Genomic DNA, 24,052 nt, shown 5'->3' with positions numbered 1-24,052 from the left:
AATTCTAGTGCAGGCCAGGTTTTGCTTCGGCAAAGTTGTAGTCAACATCCTTAATGAAGGTTTTCCCCAGAATAAGAGTCACAGCTGTGAATAGGTAGTTGGTAAAATCATAGCCATCAAGCACTGTACTACCTGTAGACACTGGTATCATATGCTTGTCATATGTCTGCATCTCTCAAGGAGTTTTCTAAGTAAGCAAAATACATGTTTGTTATGATGGATTTTCAGGGCAGGGATGCTGTTGCAAACTTGGTTCAGTTTTGAAGAGTAGAACTAAGGCTTTTCCTGCCAAGAAGAGGTGTTGAGTACTGTTCTCTGGAATTGGCCTGGGTTGAATAGGATTTGTGTAGGCTTATGAGTGGAAGTAGTTCACGTAACTAGTAGAAGATGTCTTCAGGAAGTACTAATGATATAGGGCACAGGTAAATCCTGTATTCATGAATAGCTCACTGGCATTTTCCTCCCATGAAGGCCTGGTACTTTGTAACTTTGAGTATGCTAGGAAGTAAAAGATAAACTTTATGCTATAGATGTTCAATTGTTTTTACGATAAAATGATTGGCATTGGTTTTGCTTTGTTTTGTACTTAATGGGTTTTAATACATGTAAATGAAACAAAATGATGTATTTTAAATTACTTAAGGACTTGTTGGAAAGAAGTCAAACACTTTAATCAGTTACGCATAGTAGTTTGTAGATTGACTTTTTGCTTTTTCAGGAGGTTTCTAGCACCTTGACTAACCTACTTTTAGTATGAAATCTCCTGTATTGAAAAGAATGTACTGGCAGCTTTTTAGAAATAAAAAGTAGTGGTGCCTGGCATTTCAAGCATGCTCATTTTTCCTGGCTCTGTCATTGAAGATAATGTGTTTGGGAGGTTGCAGTGAAGAAAAGCGAGAGAGAGAAGCCTGTCTCTGTCAGCCATTTCTGTAGTCTGATATCCCTTATTTTATTGCTTGATTTCTTCTGTGATAGAATTGCAGAAGCCTCTTCTAAAATAACAGTTATTCCAGAAACAGAAACTTCTTGCACTTCTGAACCATTACAATGGTCTGCTTTGGTTTTAGTTTTGTTCTTCATTCGTCACTTTTTATCTAAATAGTTTTATTCACTAAAAATATGGTAAAAGTAGGATTAGGGAACAAATATTTATATCAGATACAATACAAGCATTTCAGTGTCTATCCAAGAGACTTGCATTACCTTACAGGCCATAGCTTTCTGACATCAGTAGTCTGGGGTGAGACACACAACACCAGCCATTTCCTTTATGATAATAAAACTCTGTATTTTTTTTACAATGTAGGTTTTTGGGGGCATCAGCTTAGAATGAATTTGAAGGGAAAAAAAAATTAGTCTTGCCGCAAGCCAAGTAGGCTTCTGTTTTTCAAAATTATTACTCAAACTTGAACAAGGACTTTGATCTTCAACTTGGTGAAAGCATGGCCTTGTACGTTGAGATATTTTGAGATCCTCTCAATTGAAGTTCAAGGCCGTAAGAGTTTGCATAGATGTTTCAGATCTCTAGATTTTCAAAATAATACCAATTGGGACATCTTAAGTGTTGTTGAGTTGCTGTACTAATGACTTGAAATAAGCTCAATTATAAGTGAGGTCATGTTTTGAAAAGAGGTATGAACAATAGTAAACACCATTCAAGACCTTGAAAATGTCTTCAGTTACAACAGCAACCAAAAAGGAGGCCTGAAAGAGTGGGAGAAAGAGGTAGTTTTGTTAGTGTTTAAAAAAAAAAAAAATCTGCTGTTTGGAGACTTGTCTCTTGAATTCTGCATATTTTAATTAACCACCTTAGTATTGACATGCATTTTCACTTACAAGTTTTTCAAATCAGAGTGTAAATATTCCCAGGAAATGATTTGCTTGCTTCTGGTGTCTGAGGTGGGGAATGTGGGAGAAGGTGGGAAGACGTTGCACATTATTAAAGACATTTAAGAAAGAATAGGAAGTTGTCAGAATGAAGGAGATGTTTTGACCGATATAATTCCTTAGATGAGGTAGGATATTGATTGATGAAAGTGCAATTTAAACCAAAAAAAGAAAAATCTGATGCAAAGCAAGGCATGCAGTTTTGAAACAGGAATGTGTAAAACATTTTGATGGTAGAGGAGAGAGTTCTGTAAGTCTGGGCATGCTAATGTGTGTCTCCTGTTGTGGAATTGTAAATATTTTTACATATTAATGATTTTCAAAGCAAAATCTGTAAGTCATCTCATCTGTAGAAGGAAAAACGGCTCCTGCTGTAGCATGTCCTGATGATAATGAAACTTGGTGAAGTGCTTAAGTTATGCTTTCTTAAGTTATTGCAAAGAATGTTATGGGAATTAAGAAACTTGGAGGACTCAAGGGGTTTGACATTTGTGGTGATGCCCTTGTTTGAAAGGATGTGGTGAGCATTCAAACATATGTCTAAGGATTTCAAAATTCTCCTCTTCAAACTCAGACTTTGTGCATCCCTTAATATTTTTGGGTTTGTACATTTTAAATGTTAGCTTTAACATCCTTAAATCTTATCATTGTTGCAAAAGCAAATTTATTGTCAACCAATTGAACATCATTATACTGAGACCCCAAATATGCCTCAGAATAATAGAGAAGTGAGGAGAAGCTCATTTCTTTAGTTTGTCTTCCTACATCTCCCACTTTTTTCCCTTCCCTCCTTGAAATAAACAAGACTACTCTTATTTTAGGGTCACTGCAGGATCTTCTGCATTAGATCTCTCCCCTTCCTTCTTTGGAGTGTGTATTTCAATAGAACCAAGATCAGTCTTCTGCTTTCTTCGCCCCCACATACCACTGACTTTCTTGACTGCTTGCTGTGCTCTAAGTTAAACAAACAGCATTGATTGGATTTTATCAGAAATCCTAGTGGAAGTTACTCTTTTTCTTATGCAACTAACAGGCTTCAGAAGATAAGTGAGAATAATTAAAAAAAAAATTAAAAAAAAAAATCCATTTTATTATCGTGCAGAATAGCTTGAGAACGGTAGGATATCTGAGGTTCAGTATTAAAAGTCCACTGATCGAGTTTACTTTTTTAAAATAAAATACATGTTAAAAAAAACCAACCCAAGAATTTAAAAATAAATTCTTAGTGTTGTACAACACCTGACAGGATTGCGGAAGCAAGTATCCTAAAAGTGTCAATAGTGGCACTTCTGGCAGAAGTATATGTAAAATATTTCCTACAAACTCTTTAACTGCTCAAAGAGCGTAAGAGTTTTTTTGGCATTCAGTTTGCTTTTAGAGATGATCAGCTTCAGCAGTATCCATCCATATTTTTTTTTTAGCAATTAGATATCACTCAAAAATTGTTGTCTTCACAGAAAAACTTAATTCCATTTTTTAAATCAACTGGAAGTTGATTTAGACTTCTGTGGAGCCCAAGCCATTATATTTGTTTCCATTAGCCAAAAAAGCCTTTTTCTGTAACATGTTTTCTAGAAGTGGTGAGTACTGGAGTGAGAATAAAATATGCCTAAAAAGACAAGCTTCAAGATTATTAAATGTAATTAATAAACACTTTACAATGAAAAAAATGGTATAAAATGTAGGTGTTACTAGTTGTTCTGGTTATATAACCTTTATGAAGACAGATAAAGCGGTACTCTAAACATTGATTTGTTTTTCTAGCTTTGTGTCATTCCTCGTGAAACTGCAAATCACATTAATGCTGCCTTTTTATGTAATAAATTTAAGGTAGTCTTTTGTTAAAATGACTGTTGTTAATGTCAAATTAAAAATGAAATTCTTATGAATGTCTCTCATTTGGATTTTTTTCCATTTCTCCTTTCTTCGCTGTGTAACTTTGAGCATCAGTAATTTTAATGAGTACAAGCTCTTAAAAAGTACACACTGAAAAATGTTTGTCAATTACATTGTGTTGCAGTGCTTTCAAAGCACTAGCAAATACTTGCAGCCTTGTCTATTAATGGAATGGTTTCAGAACATCTGAAACCCCGTTCAGCCACAGATTGATGACACAAATTTTTGATTATCCTATTAATATAGCTCTAAATTAAATCTATAAGTGGGTCTTATATAGGCTATGCTTGCATATTTTCTGCATGAACTGATACTATAGGATCTGAGACATTCTCTTTCTGCCTTGTGGTCATATATTTTCTTTAATTAGTGTTTTGCTGCTGACTCCCACATTTCTTTAACATGGCACTGTATTTTGAAAAGTGCTTTAGATTCAAGTTGTTTAGCAATTACCCAGCTCCAAATGAGACCACAGGGTTGCAGCTTTAATTTTCTTCTGTTTTGGCTCAGCTCATAGAACTCGGCAAGTGGAGCACTTGAAAATAACCAAATACTCTTCTGCAGTGTTTTTGTGGATGTCAATTCAGTTTCATGGATTTGATGAGGATTTTGTTAAGGTTTCCATTTTTTTAGAAACTCTTTCTTTTTAGAATTATGCTTGGAAGTGGCTATACACAATTCTGAGTGGGGAGGACTGTTTCAAATTGAAAGTCTTGATGTTATTGCAAGTTTTTCCATAAAAATGTGTATTTGAGTAAAACAGAATAAACCATCAGGTGTCATATCACATGTCCTGAGTAATATTAAGAGATTAAAAATTCTTAAGCAGTATTCATTCAAGATAAACATAACTCACTTGAGAAAATTATTAATAGAAGGCATACTTTGAAAATAACCTTTTATATATATGTATACGTGTACACACACATGCACGTGTACATAGGTACATATTTTTGCTGTGACTCCGTTGATTTTAATCATGTTTAAAACCAGAGATGATTCTGCATTTAAGATTCAGAGTGGAGAGAAAGGGGACCTACAATACTCACTGGCTTTGCAATAGTGATTTTCTAAATCCTAATGTTTTATATCTTAAGCAGAGCTGCTTTAATAGGTATATAGTGCATATGTCTATGAATACTACAATTCTGCTTAATTTTATATACTTTTTCCTAGGACTGTTTGTTCAAATGGCTTAGTGAGGAAAAGGATTTGTTTTGATGATGATGGATTGGGAAACATTTAATCATTTTATATGTGTTCTGGTAAAAAGGCCTGTGTGCTAGGACTGGGAATGGGGATATTTTCACAATGATCTAAAAAAACCCCAACTCAAACCCTGCATGTGTGCTTGGACTCTTTTATAGAATTCGCACAAATACAACGTTAAGATTGCTTACCAATTCTCAGCTAATGATTTATTCAAGGTTACACTTTGCTAGCTAGTCCTACTTCGGTGGTTAAGTGTAGCTACTTTCTCACTTTACCACAGCAATGTGCTTGCTTTTATTTTACCCCATATTTGTATTTATTCTTTTTCTCTTGATTTGCAGCTCTTTGCAAAAAACAAACCCCCAAAAGGTCTTTATGTCTATGGAGATGTTGGTAAGTTTCAGTTGCATCAATTAAATGGAATTTTCTCTAAATGCAGGTTTATTAAAATTCTGAAGTGTCTAAAAGCTTTATGTTTATGTAGCATTATTGCTTTAATGAATTTCCAGGATTAGTTTTCTTCCACGTTTTGATGTTATGTAATACAATTATACTCTGAATTCTGGAAGCTGTTGGATTGGACTACATTACCATGTGTAGTTTTTCCAATGTTACCCACTTGCTAATATTTGAGAATGCAATTTAAGAATTTGGGAAGTAATTGAGGGGGCCACAGAGAGAATTTATATATTCTAATTGCAACAATGCAGCATGAAAACATACTCACTTTTCAAAAGGAAATACTAAGGATGTTTTCTGGATGCATATAGAGCCATTTCTGCAACCTTTGGGCCATGTCTGTATGGATCAAAATTTTAAAATAGAAAAATAAAAATGCAGTTGTTCCAAGTTTTTGAACAGAAAATATAACTGTTCTTCACAAACAGTCTGGTCTTGTACTTATTCTGTGGAAGAGTATAGTTTCTTTAGTTCAAAGCTAATGAAAAATCATTATTGTAATCAGTACATACTGTTCTTAAATTAACTACCTGTTGGGTGGTTTTTTTGGTTTTTTTATTTGAAGGCACAGGAAAAACAATGGTGATGGACATGTTCTATTCTCACTTAGAAGTAGAAAGGAAAAAGAGAGTCCATTTTCACGGCTTCATGCTAGATGTACACCAGAGTAAGTGCAGACGCAGGTATTTACAAGAATTTTATGAAATATGGTATCTATAAAAAAAGTCTGTCTCATTCTCGTATTCATATTAATCAGCGTAACTATAAGTATTTAAGCAAAAAATGTAAAAAATAGGAGAGAGGTTAGAGGATTTTAGCATTGTCTGTCATACCAGAGTAGATATTAATTGCATATTATTTCTCAAGTATCTTTTCTGAAAGATTCTGTATACCTGATTGTATAGAAAACTTGGGTGTATATTTAGGATTAAATCCTTAACTGTTTTCCCGTTACCAATTAGCTTCCATGCAATCTGAAGAAGGCAATTGCTAAAATTGAAACAGTAAAGATTAAATTCAATCTGTATTTTGAATAAGCAATAACTAAATCAGGTATAAATACCAAGGAGAATGAGAACTGTTCTGGTTGACAAACTTAGTAATACTATGAGCAATTTAGAGGAAAAAATAATAGAAGGAAGCTCATCCTAACTTTCAGAAAATTTTCTGACAGGGTGAATAAGGCACTTTGTTTTGACAGATATTGTTTTAGATATTTTAAAACTTGCTTCTGTTTCTAAATTCTATGACCTTAAAATACTGTGAAATTGTTAAATAATGCTGTAATTTACAAGTATAGTGACACCTGCATTTTTCTTGGGAAGCTTTCATCAGTGTAGACAACTTCTGCCACTTTCAGTGCCCTCTTTTCTATCATTGTTGGGTCACTGTTGAGATTTTCTGTTTCCATTTCTTGTCATTTGTGCTTAATCTTAACAAAGGTAGCTTCTTACTGCAGGATCTTTGTTTTCTGAATGTTTGTTTAGTCAGATGGAATACAATCTATGAGACAGTAAATTATGAATGTAATAATCTTACTTTGTACCAGTACCATCATCTTTACATTTAAAAATATAACTGTGTTGCTATGTCTGAGTTCTTTTAACTAAATGCATTCTAAGCGTGCCTTCAGAGGATGCAATGCACAGAGCTGTGTCATTGATTTGTAAACACCGTAAGGGTTTTTCATACTCGGAGATAAGATTAAGACAGAAAATGACAAATTACAAAGTGAAACTGAAACTAAGGTCATGAATTGGAGCAAGAGAAAACTGTAATTTTTATCAGTTTTTAGAAGATAAAGTATAGGTGTGTAGCTTTCAAGGGTTCTTTGATTTTTGTTTTACATATTTCTAAACAAGAAAATACGAATCGCAGAATCTGTGAGCTTTTAATGGTTGCCTGGATGTGGTTGACAATTGTTTTGCCCTCTTGAAACTGGACTAAATTGGAAGCTTTCTTATTTTTACTGGACTGGGTTACTTTTTATTTGGTAGCTAAATAATTTTGTTCTCCCTGTCTTAGAAAAAGCAATAAGAAACATTTGTTCTTTTCTGTTTTATCAACTGAGGAATACATCGACTTAAGCAGAGCTTGCCAAAAAGAAAGGCAGGATTTATGGCCAAATCATATGACCCAATTGCACCAGTAGCAGAGGAAATAAGCGAAGAGGCTGCTCTCTTATGCTTTGATGAATTTCAGGTAAGAAGTCAGAGATTACTCCTGCACTTCAAGGGAAACTTCATAAAATTACTTTTGATCTTAAAATATGACACGTGTTACTGCTAATATAGTGTTTGAATCACTGGCCAGTGGTGAACTATAGAAGTTGAAGTGTAGAAGTCATTTCACAGTTTTGAAGATGGTGTTTGGGTTTTTTTTCCCAGGAGATAAGATGCAAGTTGGGGGTGTAAGTCCCCTTGTAGTGCTTTCATTTACCAGTCTGGTTACTGGTCATACAAGGGGGTATTGGAGTTCGTGACAAGCTTACGAGTACTTCAGGGGAGGGACCATCGTCTTGTACCGAGTCTGTCCAGTGCCCAGGAGAGTAGCTGTCTGATGCTTGGCATGCCTGGTCTTTGCTGGAGTTCTGTAAGGCAACAAAATCGTCTCAGTGTGATTAAGGAAGTAGAAATAACTTGTCAAATTCAACCTAAATTCTTTCCTGAAGTTATTGGAGCCTTTGGCATGGCAGTGCCAGATTATATCAACATAACTAATATTTTAAGAAACCTTTATTGAATTAAATGTGAAAATTAAAAATAAACTCATAAAATGATCATTGCCCAAGCTAACTTGGTTGTTTCATTTGTTTTACACAGCTTGTGAATTTTGTTTTAAGGGCACGTCACAAATTTAAGTGTAGAATTGCTTTATAAAAATTTTTAGGAGAGAGGCTAGAGGTATTTGGTAGCTTTAATCAGCTGAGATTTTTATAATTCAGAGAGAAAATGCAGAACAAGTTAAGAACAGATCCGTGTTGGTTCTCAAATCACCAATAGTAAAAGAATTGTCTATTAACTGTAAATTGTTTGTGTTATGCTCTTTAATACATTACTGAAATGGATAGAGCAATTTATATCTCTTGCTATTATTTTACAAGCCTGTGCACCTGAGAAAATAACTGGTTTATGACCAGCTCCCATGAAGGGGATTTTTGTAGCTGTAAAGTAGTAGGTGTTCTTGTTTTAAGTTACTCTTGCATTTTTTGACAAGGGGGAGTCCTTTGATCTATGGTTTCAGAATGGGTGGGGTCATTGCAATTGCTCCTGTTTGATCATTTTAATTGTGCTTTATCTAGTGAATATGAATGCTGGGCTTCCAAAACTTGCAGTGTAAAACCTAAATACAGAGACAGTTATATTTACACTATGAAGAAATGGGAAGATTTGGAGAGGGCAGGGAGGAGTGTTAACTGTCATGACATCAAATGCTCAAATGGTAGAAAAAGCCATCTTTGTTGTACCATATATTAGTGTAAAAACCTGCTTTTCTGTATGAATGCCCACTGCTTTCATATCCTGGTGGTGCCGTTTCCAGACTGTCACGTTTCCACATTTTAAGGGGAGAGACTCTGGTATTTCTTGTTTCCAAATTGATAGCCTGCTCCCCCTGCTGACTTGCTTGAAGTACATCAATCACTTCAGTTGTAAAAATCACCTGTGTTTTTGACGGTGGGTCACAGTTGGGAAAGTAATACAAGAATTATACTTTAAACTGTGTTTCTAAGACTTTGCATTCTTATGTGAATTTTAAAAATCTACTTGTTCTGGGTGTACTAATACTCTAAATTCACAGATTTTTGAATAGCTGGATTTCTTGACTGATTTTCTGTAGCATGGAACATTATGCAGGCTTTGGCTACTGAAGAGGAGTCCCAGCTTTCTGAAATTTTGTAGAAGGCACTGAGTCTGGGATAAGAAACCTTCTGCTTAAATAGACATAAAGTAGTGCAGTGACTGGAAGAGCAGCTCACATGGTGACACAATTAACATTGATAATAAAGAGTCATCTCTGAGGATGTTTGCAGCTCTTTTCCCCAGTGGATATAATGGCTTGATTTCACTGCAGTCTGATTCACTCATATTTAAAGAATTGCTAGATTAAAATGAAACTGGAAAAAGCTGGGGACTCAGAACATACACTGCTCTGACTTGCAGACAAAGCCACTGTCTGTTTTGACAGATGGAAAGTCAAGTTGGGTCTATACTACTTTGGCAAAATATTTGTGTGTGGAGGAAATACCAGAAAACTATTGGGATTTGCTTGAAACACTTCAGGTTGCTTATGAATACCTGTTGGAAAAAAAGGAGAATAAGCTGAATTTATTTATTTATCTTAAGATCAGACACATAGACGAATGATACAGTAACAGCAAAAAGTAATGTTAATGCTCATATTTCAGAGGAAACCAAATGCAGAACTTCAAAAGATAAAAGCATTGCTGAGGTTGCACATTCCTCTGACAGTGGCCTAAAGCACAACAGAAGTACTCTGAAGTGAATCTTGTTGCAAAGCCTAGAGAACTGTCGAACTAGTAGAGAGTAGACTAATTGATGTAGAAAAATATTTCAGTACTTTTAAAGTAGTTTTGTGTGTTCCAAAATATTGTTGTATTAAAAAAAATTAAAAATTACTGTGTCTTAAATGTTTCTTTTTGCAAATACTGTGTGATAGCCAGGACCTTAGTGATGGCACTAAGCTTCTGAGTTTGTCCCTTCTGAAGCAGGTGCTTCATCAGCATTTGCCTAAGCCACAGGCTCTTGGGTTATTAAAGCATTGCTACTTCTTCCTGATCTTTGTCATACAGTTTACTGTAAATATTAAAGCCTTTTTTTTTTTTTTAATTTCACGAAAGTCTTAAGCCAATCTAAAAGTGTCCTCATTTTGAAGAAAACCCCTAGAATTAAGCCATTTGTAATTATAATTTTGACGTTTCAGAACACAGAAGCTGGCCAATAAAATGGGCCTAGTTATTGTTTAGTGATCAAATAACTATACACAGGTAATTAGAAGCTCTAATTCTGGCGTGTGACTGTAACCTGTGTTTGTTAGTATCAATAATGAAAACAGAATCCCTATTTCTTGGTAAGCTGAATGATCATACAGTGTTAGGCTTTATATACCATCAGTACCACTTGGACTTAAAGCAAACTACAATTTAGGGAGTTTTTACTAACCTGCATGCTATTAAAAGCCTCTAATAAAAATTAGGCTCTTATTTTTGTGCTAATACTAATTGCTGATAATACATGCTTATGTTTGTCATTCATTAGGTAGAACTGTACCAATCAGTGGCTGACTGAGTCTCAGGCACTTACACATGTAAATTAACTATTAGCCTAGTGTTTTTTCTTTTTTCCTTTTTTTTTTTTTTTTACGTGAGTCATAATGCAAAACAGCACTAGGTCATAAAAATCTTTTCTCTTAAATGCTAATGAAATTTCTCCATTTTCTCCATTAGCAGGCTCTACTTATTGGTAATTTGTAGCCTTTGCTTTTGTTCTCTGTTGCAATGAATACTGGAGACAGTAAAAACCATGAGAAATGACAATGCTTTAGTTACTGTCTTCTACCTGCTTTACCAAGCTGTATTAGATAAAAAGAGCTCAGATTTGCATCCCAGTTCTCAAAATGGTTCTCTTGCTTTTTGACAGAACTTTCGAGAGGGGTATTTTTTGTAATGGAGTTGAAAACATCAGAATTTTGCATCAAATAACAATTCTCATTAACAAGAAAATGTTATTGTGGTAGTTTGTGAGCATTAATATTCTTTCCCTCCCTGTTTTCTAAAGGTAGCATGCCTTGTATTTTTAAATAAATCATTTTGTTACAAACTTTTTTTATATAATACATTTTTTAAAACTTGGCTATTGGGTTTGCTTTGTGGTACAAGAAATTCAGTTACCCCTATAATGCACATATATACTGATTCCTTGTGTGTCTTTTTTATTAGGAACGGGGGAAGTTCCTAAATTCTAGTGTTCAAAAGAGATAAATTATTGATAGGTGGGTGCATAAGCAGATATATTAGACATATAGTACAATAGTGAATTACTACATGCTTTTTGGAATACCAGCTCTTAGTGATCAGAGATACGCAAATCTGAGGGGTGTGTTACTGATTGTATAAAAGTTTGTTTTTGAAAAAGGAAAAAAAAAAAAATCCATATTAATGCATTCCATAGAACTCATTAGAAGAAATCTTTGGAAGAAGGAAACTGGTGTTTACATGTGGTTCCTTATGAACACTATTGCTTCTAAACTAGCTGTCAGAAATGTAACCTAAGTTTTTTACTGTCTCTAGTATAGAATTAAATTTTTTTGCTGCCCAGAAAGGTCATTTAGAAATGGGGGAATGATGGGGGGTGGAGGGCTGGTGGAGTAGGGAAAAAAATTATACTGGTTAAAGTCTTTCTGTAGATGTATTACTATCACAACATACACATCTAAACTACTGAAAGCATAGCAATCTGTTGTGTAATGAGTGCGTACAACTCTCAGCATGCCACCACTTTTTTATTTCCTCAGAATTGGGGTCTGTTTTGATAAGTCAAAATGCAACAAGTGTCTACATAATAATCAAAGGGAATGTAGGAGAAACAAGTGTAATGATAATAAAGATGGTTTACTTATTAAGGTTGCTGATCTCAGCTGGTGAACTGTAAAATATAAATTGCTGTTGTAACAATTTTTTTTCAGAAAAATCTATTACATTTTTTTCATTTGTACAGGGTGGTTTCTGTGTCCCTTTTATTTCTTGGTACCGTAAAGCAAGTTCGTTAAACTAAACTTAAATATTTAAAGAAATATTACTTTATGGCTTATTTTTTAGGGTTTTTTTTTGTTTTTTTTCTTCCCCAGTATCACTTGTCCCACCCATTTTTATTTTTTATTCGTGTTTTGTGCCTGAAGGTTAGAAGAGGCTGACTGTGCTGGAAGTGACTGCGTGCCTTTTGATTATTCATGGACAGTAATAGAAGGCACTTAAAAAGAACAATGAAATTGCTTATTTTTGTGATGGGCCATCTGTTGAATTGTTTTTTGCAACAATCACACAATAGTATCTATGTCATATCATTCTATTTTCAACAGCAGCTGATTATGTATATAGTTGGCTACTTGTCTTTATTTCTGAAGTCCCATGACCATTTAAATTCACCTCTGCAAACCTTTGCCTCAAAGGTAATAGAAATGTAAAACAGCCGGTGTGTATTTTCTTTCTGTCTTTTCATGTTTTTTCTGTTTTTTTCATGCTGTTTCTAATTAATTAGGCCTCTTAAATGTTTAGGTCTGTTTTCTGTGTCTCCCACCTGTAGTTTTATAATAGAAGTTAACATGGAATCATTTAGCAATTGGTAAAGAAATGGTGGAGTTCCGCAATAAAGAGTGGGCAAGTTTTGAAAGACCGTGGTACATTCACTGCTTATTAATTATCCCTTTTATTTTTTCTCACCAAGCAATAATTAGAATCTTTCTCCATGGCTTTCACTAACAAGCATTTTTCCTAGCTACAAAGCCACTTGCGGATCTATTGCGGCGGAAGCTGAAAGCAAGATAAAACAAATGTGTTGTCTTCTACAGGTCACTGACATTGCTGATGCCATGATTCTGAAGCAGCTTTTTGAAAATCTGTTCCAAAATGGGGTTGTCGTTGTGGCAACATCTAACAGGCCGCCAGAAGGTAAAAACAAACATGCTACTAGTATTATCCTAATGCAACGAATCTCAGTATCTTACGAAACAATCGTATTAAAATCATACAGTATTTAATACTACTAAACTCCAAGAATCTGAGATGTTCTGATTTGTCCTGCTTTTTTGTGTTCTTAAGGAAGAAAGGTTTTTCACTAAGTCTTACTACTCCCTTCTCTCAAACTCAAGGTGTTGCTCCCCCCACCTCCTGTGTTTTCTGATCTTCTCTATTCTGTCCAAGCCAGTGGGAGGGTATTTGGGGACAGGGGAGTTGAGGAGGGGTGAAATATTTCCTCTGTTTTGGATGTATTCAAGGATAGGAAAAGATCATATTCTGCAGAAGAGAGGGGAAATGAGATTATATTCCTTCCTGGTTTCTAACTCGGAAACTTGCAGACGTGATCCACCAGCTCAAAGGAGAGCCCCTTATCAAGATGCCATTCTCACAGCCTGGATTGAGGTCACTCATTGGGAATTACTTAGGTGGAGAGTTGTTTCTATTTCTAACAATATTTGTGGATAAAGGGTGATTAGCTAGGTAGGTCCTTCTACAAAGTCCCCAAATCTGTATGGGTTTTAACCAAGCAGTAATTGTAATTTTTTTCAGAGGAGAAAAATGTTTGTTGTACTGTAGCATTAGCAGTTAGCATAATGCATGCTTTCTGTGCAACTTTTATGACACTTCAGATTAATTAATTTCAAATGTTTGCAAAAAAATACTGAAGAGTTACAGTATTAACTACGAGTTAAGTTTTCTACCCAAATTGATTGAGTAAAAGAGAATCACTAAAGATTTACAATGCACTTTATGTTTAAAAAAACAAAAAGGGAAGAAAACACTCAAATGTTTTTATTAGAGGGGGAAATAATTTCCCATTGGTTTATTTTCCTTATTTGAGCAAACAAGATGCAATCATAACTGCTGTAGTTGGGTTGACTACAGATAAACTGGACACTAGTGCCTCAGTTGGGAACAATCCTTGTGTTTTTTGAAGTGCTACTCCTTAAAGTTCAGGAGAGATTTTTACTGTGACTTGGGGATTGTATCCCACATCTTAAATTGAGATGTCAGTTTGTGACCATTATCATTGTATTGGGTTTTTAATACATATTAAGTCACTGTGTCAACTTGAAAGACATCCACTTGTGCTAGCTACCCAACAGAGGATGTCAAGAATAGTGTCTCCAGAACTGAGCTATGTTGCAGTCCAGATGTTGGTCAATGTCTGTCTCTTCTTCCCTTCTCACTACTCCTGCGTGCTCATGGTGTGTGTCTGATATCCTCCCACAGGAAAGAGAGTTTGGTTAGCATACTATGCTGCATCAAGGTTTAAGACTGAATTGAGAGATTTGTTTCTTGTGGATACAAAGGGTAAAAGTAGCTTTTTCATTAGAGAGCAGATGTACCCAGCTGCTGACTATTAGTGATACTCTTAACCATATTAAACTTCTGCCCCAGGGCAATATGAAGGAAAATACTCAGGTGCAGTGTTTGAGGAATGTGGGCTTCATTTCTCCACCAAAATTACTGTTTATTTTTCCCATCCTCACAAAACAGAGACATAATACAAAACTCACAGCCTTATTAACTAGAAGAACTAACAGAAGTAGCTGTTTTATAGTACTGTTACATGTTCATTAATTTTTGCAAGTAAATACGCAATTGGCTGCTGTTTTAACAAGTGTATAGCTATCATGATTTGCAGAGTTATGAATGAGAATGATACATGGCTTCATACAACTTTGTTAGAGTGCGGAATCAGCTTCACTGGTAATTTTCCTAAACGTTTCGGTGTATGTATCCAATTTTGTGAAAACCATTTTGTAGGTGTCCTGTTGGTTTCTCTTGCATACTGGATCTTCTGGTTTGTCATGCATACTGGATCTTCTGTCCACCATGACATGTTGGCAGAGCACAAAAGCTTTAGCTTCGTTGTACCCATCAGGCATTATGCGGAATATAGGTAGTATTAATAGCCTGGCATGGCCTTTGCCAGGAATTTTGGTGACATATCTGCCAGGTGTCTGTATTCTCTTATTTATTCCTTCTGTCAGTCATAGGTGCTGCACTGCCCTTTTATAAGGCTTCCTAATATTAATGAAAAAGAGCAGCCCGTTGTACAGTTTAAGTGATCACATTTTCAATGAACAAGTCATTCTGTTATGAACATGTTGGGCAGTTGGATAGTTTCCAGAGAAGAGAACTCTATGCTGTATAAAATACAGAGATAAATAAGATAGAAAATGCTGCTTTGCAGTTTGTTTTTATAATTTTTTGTTGAGTGCAGATTTGCATTTTGTAACATAACATTCTAATTTTAAAAAAAAATTTCTGTTGTATTTTTAGCAACTTTGCGTAAGTTTACATATTCATTTAATTTATTCCCCCCCATAGGGATGACCCTTTTTTTTTTTCCTTTGGAAAAGGGAGTGTGCCTGGTAGAATTGCTAGAAGATAAAGTGTACCACAGTACACTGAATAAGAATTATACTAACTTTGTAAACTCAAATAGCATATTTTTAGTTTATGTTGGGTTTTTCCCCTCTGCCAAATACTTGGGACTTAGCAGTTCCATAGTTTTGGCCTTATAATCATACAAATGTATACCCAGCATTACAAATCCTTTTTTATATCCTTACTTTAAAACATGCTGGTCTTATTTCTTCTGCTAAAATCAGTTATATGTCATTAGAGATTTAAGTCATCTTTTACTCCCTGCCTTTTTCAGACTTTCTCACGATGTTCCTTTCTTCCTTAAGAATGTATTGAATTTTCATACAGCAAAAGAAATCAATTTCAGCTCTCCTTTTCCGCCTTTTGTTCCTCCTCTTTCTAGCAACACTGAGTTTTATTTGCCAGACTAAAAGACAAGCTGACATTGTTATTAAGACTAAGTAGCAAAATGGTACTGATTTCCTTTCTTTCAGATCTTTATAAAAATGGTCTTCAGAGAGCTAATTTTGTACCATTCATTGCTGTGCTGAAGGTAAGGAGAGTCACTCGTTAAATGCTTTCCAATTTTGCCTGCTATATTAATAAATTAGAGATTTGTACAGGATTGCTTTGATACTAGTTTCCAGATAAGATGTATAAGCTTTAACTGTTTGGGGCAAAAATAATTCAAGGTAGGGCAAAAAGGAGCTCCTTCTCTATAGAATTAACATGTCTTGAAAGCTGGACATTTTTAGTATGACAAAAAGTTACCTTTTTGACCAAGGTAGCAGAATTTGTTTGGATAAGACTTTCTTACTGGTGTGTATATGCCGTGTAACATAGTATTCCTATATGGTGTTCCTTTGGTGTAAGGAAAGTAGCGTTCGGTATGTACCCCTCAATTACCTTGTTTCTGGGTCTTTCTTGTGTGTAAGTGGTTTTCTGAATGGGTATTTGAGGCTTCACGTAATGTTCAACAAGCAGCAGTTCTGAAGCAAGCTTCCTGGAGTCTGCATGTTGTGGTGTGGCAGGCTGTAAACTGCAATTGCTTCATTTAGGTTAAAAAATGGAGCATCCTTTCTTGATGTGAATAATACAATCAGTGCTTATTTTGCTATTAAAAAGAACATATGGTGAACTCACATTTTTAAGTTCTGGCCAAGTTGCGTTTAATTCACAAGCTACGGTTGTATTGTTACGTTATTGAGGGCTAGCATATAGCTCCTGTGTCCTGCTCCGTCTGGATTGACGTGACATGTAAAATGGAAATAACAGCACTTCCCTACCTCACAGAAGTATTGCCAGCATAAATATATACATAATGTTAAATATATCAATATCTAAGATAAAAGAAAGGTAAGGTAGAGTTTAGGGTAGGTTGGGCTTAGTGAAATCCTAAGATGGCTCAATTGCCTAAGCACCTTTGAAAATCCCATCTAATGTTGACATTTGAGCAGCTACCAGGTTTACTGAGTTAATATGCCATTGACATGTATGCAGCACTCCTATGTATCGCAGAATGGCTGTGTATGAAGTCAGGGAGGTCACCAGTGAAAGTAGTTTTTACCTGGATGGCTTTAGAAAAGTAAGAAACATAAAAATAACTGAACAACCACTTCCACTTCAGATTCTTGAAATGGGTTTATTCTGTAGCTGACTTCATTGGATGCAGGGAGAGGTCCTGATCATAGAGCATTTTGAAGAATAGTAGTAGTTTCATATGCATTTGCTTTTTGAAATGCAGCAACCATGGCAAACCTTTCTTTTCTATATATCTTTCCTTGTTGACTCTTAGTTTTCATCCTTGATAAATGTAAGGCTCTTTCATTTTGCTGATGATCAGACTTAAAGAATATCTCTCATGTATGCTTATTTGTAGTTTCCTTTTTTCTCTTTTTGGCTAGCTGAAGAAAAAAGTGAAATGTAGTTTATGCATACAGAACGCCTTATCAAGACTGGGAAAATAATCTAAATTTTTACAAGGGACCTTGTGGATAGAATGCTGAGAGAAGCTCTGAAGGTGAATTGGTTTAGAGCTGCGACAGGGGATAGAGTAGTGCAAAAAGAAACAAGTAGCACAACCCAGACTAGAGGTAGATGGACATTGCCATAATAATGAATGAAGGGAGAAAAAACTCAATGCTCTATTCACAAGGGCCTTTCTAAAATTCTTGATTACATGTTGTTGTTCTTTCCCCTACATTTTTGTGTTTTAACACTGCTCTAAATGTATCTGCCTTTAATGTCATTTTAATAAATGTTACCAATATAACAAAATTCTTTCCCCAAAACATAATGCCTGAAAGGTGGATCGGAGGAAACTTGTCAACAAGTGCTTCTCTGACCTTAGTTGGAAAATGGAAGGGCAATGGCAAGGTATTAATAATATTCTGCATTTTGAATTTAACACATCAGAAGTAGGCATTAAAAAAAACACACTGGAATGTATTTTAAAGTAAGATTTTAACAAGTGACCTTTACATTACAAAGGTTTGGATAGAAATAAATTGATTCTCTGGCTGTGGTAGTTTGAGAAATGTATATTTATGTCTCCCCAATGTGAGTATAATCTGTATCATGGCATTGGTGTTAATGGATTGGAGTAGCTTCTGCCTCAGCTGTTTGTAATTCTGTATGTGACTTTAGGAAATGTAAAGATGATAACTTCCAGGGTTTTGCATGGAAATATAAAGGAAAAATATTACATTGGATGCTTGCAGATGTTTGATTTACTGTCTTCTCTGCCTCTACCTCACTCCAAGCCATATGTGTCTGTGGCAGTGGCAGTCTCATCTAACCTGTTCCCTGGTGGTGGCTTTGACAACTTGGACTAAATCCTGTCTCAGTTTTCTCTAGGCTCAGAGCCTCCTGCAGGGCTTTTATTTGGAGTTTAGTGGTGGTGAATGGGTGGGTTGGTTTTGTTTGTTTGTTTGATTCGGAAATTAACTTTTATGATCATAAATCTTAAAATAAGGCTTTAGCACTAAAAGTAGTTCAAGTTCAACACAGGATCTTTGAATTCCTTTAAATATTCTTGGGAAGATGGGGTGAATGGGAAGTATTGACAGTACATTTCTGTGAAGAGATACTTCACTTGAAATAGATTTCAGGCTGTTTCCATTCCTCATAAATGGAACACATAGTTCCTAGATACCCTGGTAACTGTTACACAAAAATCTTTCCCTGTCTTCAAATGATCAAAAGAAATGGTTTCTTTCCTGGATCTAGCATTAGCCATGTTCGTCCTTGATTTTGTTGTTGTTTTTATTTTCTTCAGCCTATATAATTCCAGTATCTGTATTTGGGTTCATATTTCTTACAAAGATAACTACAATCCCATTTCTGTGGAATAAGCAAAAAGGTGAAACAGCGTTCTGGGGAAGACACAGTTATCTCGCAAAGTTTGTCTGCATTGCCTTTCTAGGTGGTAGATTACAGGGGACAAGTGATTGCTGAGTGCCTGCAGTGGGAGATGCAATTGGTGAGTTCCACTTTCTAGGGCCATGTAAAAGCTCCAGGTCTGTGTAGTTGGGCAGGCCAGTAAGACAGCATCTCTTCCTGCCCTGTGTGTGTCCCCTGCCCAATTCTGAACCTATCCCCGTAAGTAGTTTGAGATGTAATTTTTCAGCGATTCTTTAGTCCTCTAACTTAAAGTGGTAGTTTGGATAAACAGGGAAAAACTCTCAATTGATAGGTTCATTTTTGTGGCTAAAATTCTTTGGGACACAATATTCTTTATGGCAGGGCTTTGTTTCTGCAACAGGTAAGAGTGCTTCTTCAGTCCATGAAATTTTATAAAGATAGAGCTTTACAGAGATAAGAAGTATTAGGAAGGAAAATCTTTTAATTCTATAATTGCAATTAGATTCAGTTCCTTCTGATTGAGCTTTTAATCTTGTGGCATCTCTTACCAAGCATTTTAAAGTGCATGGAACGCCTAAGTGGTTTGTTGTTGGGTTTTTTGGTGGGGTTTGTGGTTGTTTTTTTTTTTTTGGCAAAGGCAGTTCTTGAAAAGAAAAACATTCATTGCTCACAGTTACTTTGTTCAAATGCTTAGAGCAGAAATACTCAAAAAATTGTTAATCTAAACCAATAAGTAATATAAAAATTTTCTAAACATTTTAAAACTGGTTTACAAATAAAGCTATGTATCTTTAACAACTTGATGTAAGATCTGAAGTTAGGCTCTTAAAAAAAAAAAAAAGAGAAAGCACGCTTTGTTTTACTGGTTTGGCAGTAATTTTAGCAACCTTTTAATTTTTGCAGACATTTAATGAAGACATTTATGTCAACGCTTAACTGTTCTGGAATCCTTATTCTAATTCAGCAACTAGTTCAATGCTTAAATCTTCAGACAAACAGGAAGGAAAGCACCTCAAATAGTTTGTTGTGTATAATCTATAACTTCGATGAGCAGTTCCTGAGTTTCCAAAGGTTTCCTGGAATGATAGTGTGAAGTTTTAAAAAGTCAAGGCAAGTCAAAATACCAAATATGTAACGTCTGCATTTTCTCAGGTTTTCTTCTTGCAGTGGACCTGCACTGCAGTAAATTCTGACTGAAAGTCAGGAGGTTTTAGGGCTTTTCATAGCCTGAGTATACCTTTAAAAGGTACAGTTTTAGAATAAAATGTTTGGCTTTGGCTACCTGCATTTTGCTTTAACTAAAGAGAAAGAATCAACCAGAAGCCTGTTGTCAGTAGGACATGAAATTACTGTAAGCTTCCTATAGTGAACTTTTTTTTTTCTTCTGCTATTAGGGACCAATTGTACACTCCTCTCGAATAGAAAGCAATGTATTTTTATACGCTGTATTGTTCACTGTCTTTCTCAAAATTGGTTGATGTTTATTTATGGACATTGTTGCCTACTCTGGTTGGTTTTAATTAAAATATACCCTTTCTTTCAAAGCAAGAAATGGAGGAATTTAAAAGTATTTTCATTTTTCAATAACTTAGTTTGAATATGTGAGAAATATTTGTTTAAAACATTTAGAGCTGTCCCTAAGGAAATTGTGGGAGTTAGTTTTGTACAAAGGCATCTGGTAGATATAAAATGTCTTTGATGGTGCACTCGGCTTTTGTCCAACCACCTGTGTGAGAAATGCAGAGATTTGTTGATGGGCGGGTCTGCCTTTACCCGCCCCCCCAAAGTCATCTCCTTGATGAAATTGATTTGTCAGTTTGTTCCAGTCTAATGGTGTGATAGCCCAGCAGCTTTCAGTATGTTGAATAGTTAAAACCTGCTTTTGAGGTCAGTGTCAGCCACTCTGACCCCTGTGAACTGTCACCTGAGTCAGAATTGCAGGGATTAGGCCTTTGATATTGTGATGGCTTTGCCTATCAATTGACTTTTTCATTACTGAAGATGTTGGGCCTTTTGTTTCCCTTCTTAGTATGTAACCAAGCAAACTCCTAAGTAGAAGGAGCATTTGTTCTTGTTCTCTCTCTCTGCAAGTAATAGAAGTACTCATCTTTTGTGAAGCGTACCTAATTAAACATAGAAAAAATTAAAAATAGAAAATATAGCATGATGGCAAGTATTTTTGTGCTGAACATCAGTATAATTTCTGGGTAATTTTAGTTTGACAAATTTATAAGACTGTCAACTAACAAAATGTTGTATATAGAAAGCAAGGTGTCAGATTAGAAGTTACCAGCCCTTTCTGCATTCAGCCTTCTAAGCCTGTGTACGTGTTAAATTTAAACACAAGGATTATTTGAATTCTGTAGTTCAGAGCACTTAACTGTTACAGTATTTTATAATGGTACCTATTGCTTTAGCGTTTTCTCTAGATATTAAGCTGTTCAGTTTGTTTACCTTCTGCGTCTGTCTTAAACACATGTGCGCGCTTGCTCCTAGATAGTTTATTTAGGTGCAGATGAAAACTTTATCTTAGGATAAACTAGTTGCTACTGTAGCTCAGTCTCAGACTCCCTGCCTTCTCACTTCCTTTAATTGTTAGGATTTCCTGAGTTCTTGCTTGGTTTGTTTACTCCTTGATTAAAATGAGTAAATCAAAGCATATCATAGATATGGAATAGTTGATTCCTGCTGTATCAGGGTAAATTAGTCTAATTACACGTGGCAGTTTTATTTGCTTGTGATGTAATGTGAAATGAGGTCCTGCCTCCCCTCAAAAAGCCTGAGCCAATTAATAAAGCTTTTAAGCTCTTTGTCACAGGCCACCGTGGAGGTCTGCAGAGAAGAACTTTAATCCAATAAACATTTCATTTAGATCATGAAAAGAAAGCATGAGGAGAAGCTCCTACAAGAGAGGGTGTTACCAGCAATTCTTGCCACGAAGAGATGTGAGGAATTTGCCAAATTAACCAAGAAGTCTTCATATTTAACACATAAATGTGTCAAAACTAATAATAGAATAATTTAATTTGAGTTGAACCTTATATTGTTAAAATTCTAAGAAGCCACAACTGTTTTCTTCAAAGACTTTACTGTTGAGTTGGATGGACAGGGCAAGGGGAGGTTGTGAGAAACCCAGATAGCAAATAACAGTGGCCGAAGCTGGTGGAAAGAAAAAAAAAAAAAAAAAAAAAGGAATAGATAATTAGGTGTAATTAGTGTGTATGAATTGTTGTCTCCCTGCCCTTGGCTTGAATAAATTTCGGAGAAAAAAAACCTTAGTGGTAAAAATGCTTTGATGTAAGAAGAGTCATTGTGGTTTGGCAGCATAAAGGCAGTGTTTTATACTTCTTACATAATGGTTGCGATACAGAAAGAGTGAATGGACCCAGCACCCCCCAGCCTGCTTTACAGCAAGGACTTTTGGATTCCCTTGAAACAAAATGCATCAGAAGTTTTCAGTTGTTGGTAATGAGGTAGTGGACCTCATCAGAGCTAAGCGTAAGCCATCTTTAGCCTTTGTTTAGATCTTAATCGCTTTTTTTTTTTTTTATTCTGGGAAATCCAGTTTCGTAAATCAACACTACCTTTTTTTTTTCCCCTGCCTGCCAACAGTTCTGGCAGGAGCAAAGGCTAATACTGGGAAAAGAAATACAAATCAAATGTTAAAAAGAAAAACAACAGCAAAAAAGAAATCTAGACAAATAACTTCATCCAGGGTATAATTCCAATGAAGTACATGTATTAGGGGTGAATTTGACCCTTAGCTTACAAAACATCATGTTATAAATTCGGAGTGAACTCTTGGCATTTGTTTTTCACAGACACTACAGCTTGTTTATTAGGAGTTTGAAAGTTACAGTCATTATTGGTTCTTTAGCAAGACTGAATGTTACACAGTGGTTTGTGGGTTGGTTTTAGGTTGTGGCTTGTTTTTTCTTCTTTGTATTTATAGTTATTCTGAAAGGAAGATTTCTTAGGTGATGTGAAATGGGGAGAGCTGTTCAGTGTAATTTGTATTGCATGGAAGTTTACTCTGCCATTCTTCTGCTCCCTGACTGGAAAAAGGAGAGGCTACTTGTCTCCTACCCAGCACAGCCACATCTGTACCTCCTGAATTCTTTCACTTTTGTCTGAATATCTGAAATACTATTCACAGAACACTACATTTTTAGAGTCTCTGTCTTTATTCATGTACCATTCTTTTACAAGTTAATTGTCTATTTTTCCTCTTCTTAGGGGGTAGCTGATTTGTAGCTAGACATTAAAATAAGTTATTGAAAAGTTGTACAATAGGTCGTATGTTCCTTGTGGTAGCAAGAATAGTGGGGTTTCTTAGTTGTTAAAGTTTTGAAGGCTGTAATGTAAACTTGTGCAACTTCCATTGAATTACTTTTATGCCTAAATTTCTCTCTGCTAAACTCTTCAGTTTAAAGTTTAAATATTCTTGTCACAAGTGTAAGAAAAAGATTCATTTCAAAAAATTATATTTGGCAGTATTTCACTTCCCAGATCTTTGTGCTCTAGGTGCATTTAAAAATAACTCACAAATAAAATGTTTGTCATCCAAAATTAACCTGAGCATGATTAGTTTCATTGATATTGTACAGGATTCTTGAATGACATTTTGAAAGTTTTCCTCAAAATTTGCTTGGTTTTTTGGGTTTGGGGTTTTTTTTGTTTTGCTTTGTTACAATGTTCACAATTGGGACAAACATGAAGTGTCTAGCTATTGTAGCAATTTCCCATAATTTGTTATTGCAGAAGAATATAGGGGAAAAGACTGTAAAAAAAATCAGTTAACCCCTTAAAGCATTGCACTATTTTGTAGAACAAATAGCCTTTTGTACTTGAAGTTGATTTGATCTGTGAAAGGCAACACCTGAATATCATGCAAAGCTAAGTAATTATGACTGATTGTAAGGGTTTTTTTTTTTTCAGGTATAGGTCACAGGAAATTCAGTTAGGGTAGAGTATGTACAAAGCTAAGAAATATGCAGATTTTCTGTTGTAAGATCGTGTAAAAATTATTTACAGTTAATACTTGCATAAAGGTTAGAAAGGTTGATGAAGTGATATTTAGTTTTGCTTTACTATTCACTGCGTGTC

At 35.3% G+C, this 24,052-nt stretch overlaps 1 protein-coding gene across 3 annotated transcripts in view; it reads left to right on the top strand.

Moving 5' to 3' along the window:
* The window catches only part of AFG1L (AFG1 like ATPase), a 71,078-nt gene that overhangs the window by 12,138 nt on the left and 34,888 nt on the right, over window positions 1-24,052 (top strand). For 2 of the 3 annotated variants that reach the window (XM_052781368.1, XM_052781366.1), the window contains exons 3-7: window positions 5,337-5,388; window positions 6,020-6,121; window positions 7,526-7,656; window positions 13,039-13,138; window positions 16,078-16,136. In XM_052781368.1, the coding sequence (XP_052637328.1) occupies window positions 5,337-5,388; window positions 6,020-6,121; window positions 7,526-7,656; window positions 13,039-13,138; window positions 16,078-16,136 (444 nt within the window). The remainder of the gene's footprint in view (window positions 1-5,336; window positions 5,389-6,019; window positions 6,122-7,525; window positions 7,657-13,038; window positions 13,139-16,077; window positions 16,137-24,052) is intronic. The other variant, XM_052781367.1, reaches the window with a different exon arrangement.

Source organism: Harpia harpyja, chromosome 3 (genome assembly GCF_026419915.1).
Source record: "Harpia harpyja isolate bHarHar1 chromosome 3, bHarHar1 primary haplotype, whole genome shotgun sequence".
Classification (NCBI taxonomy): domain Eukaryota; kingdom Metazoa; phylum Chordata; class Aves; order Accipitriformes; family Accipitridae; genus Harpia; species Harpia harpyja.
Note: the sequence above shows the minus strand (reverse complement) of the source record. Positions and strands in the feature narration are given on the sequence as shown.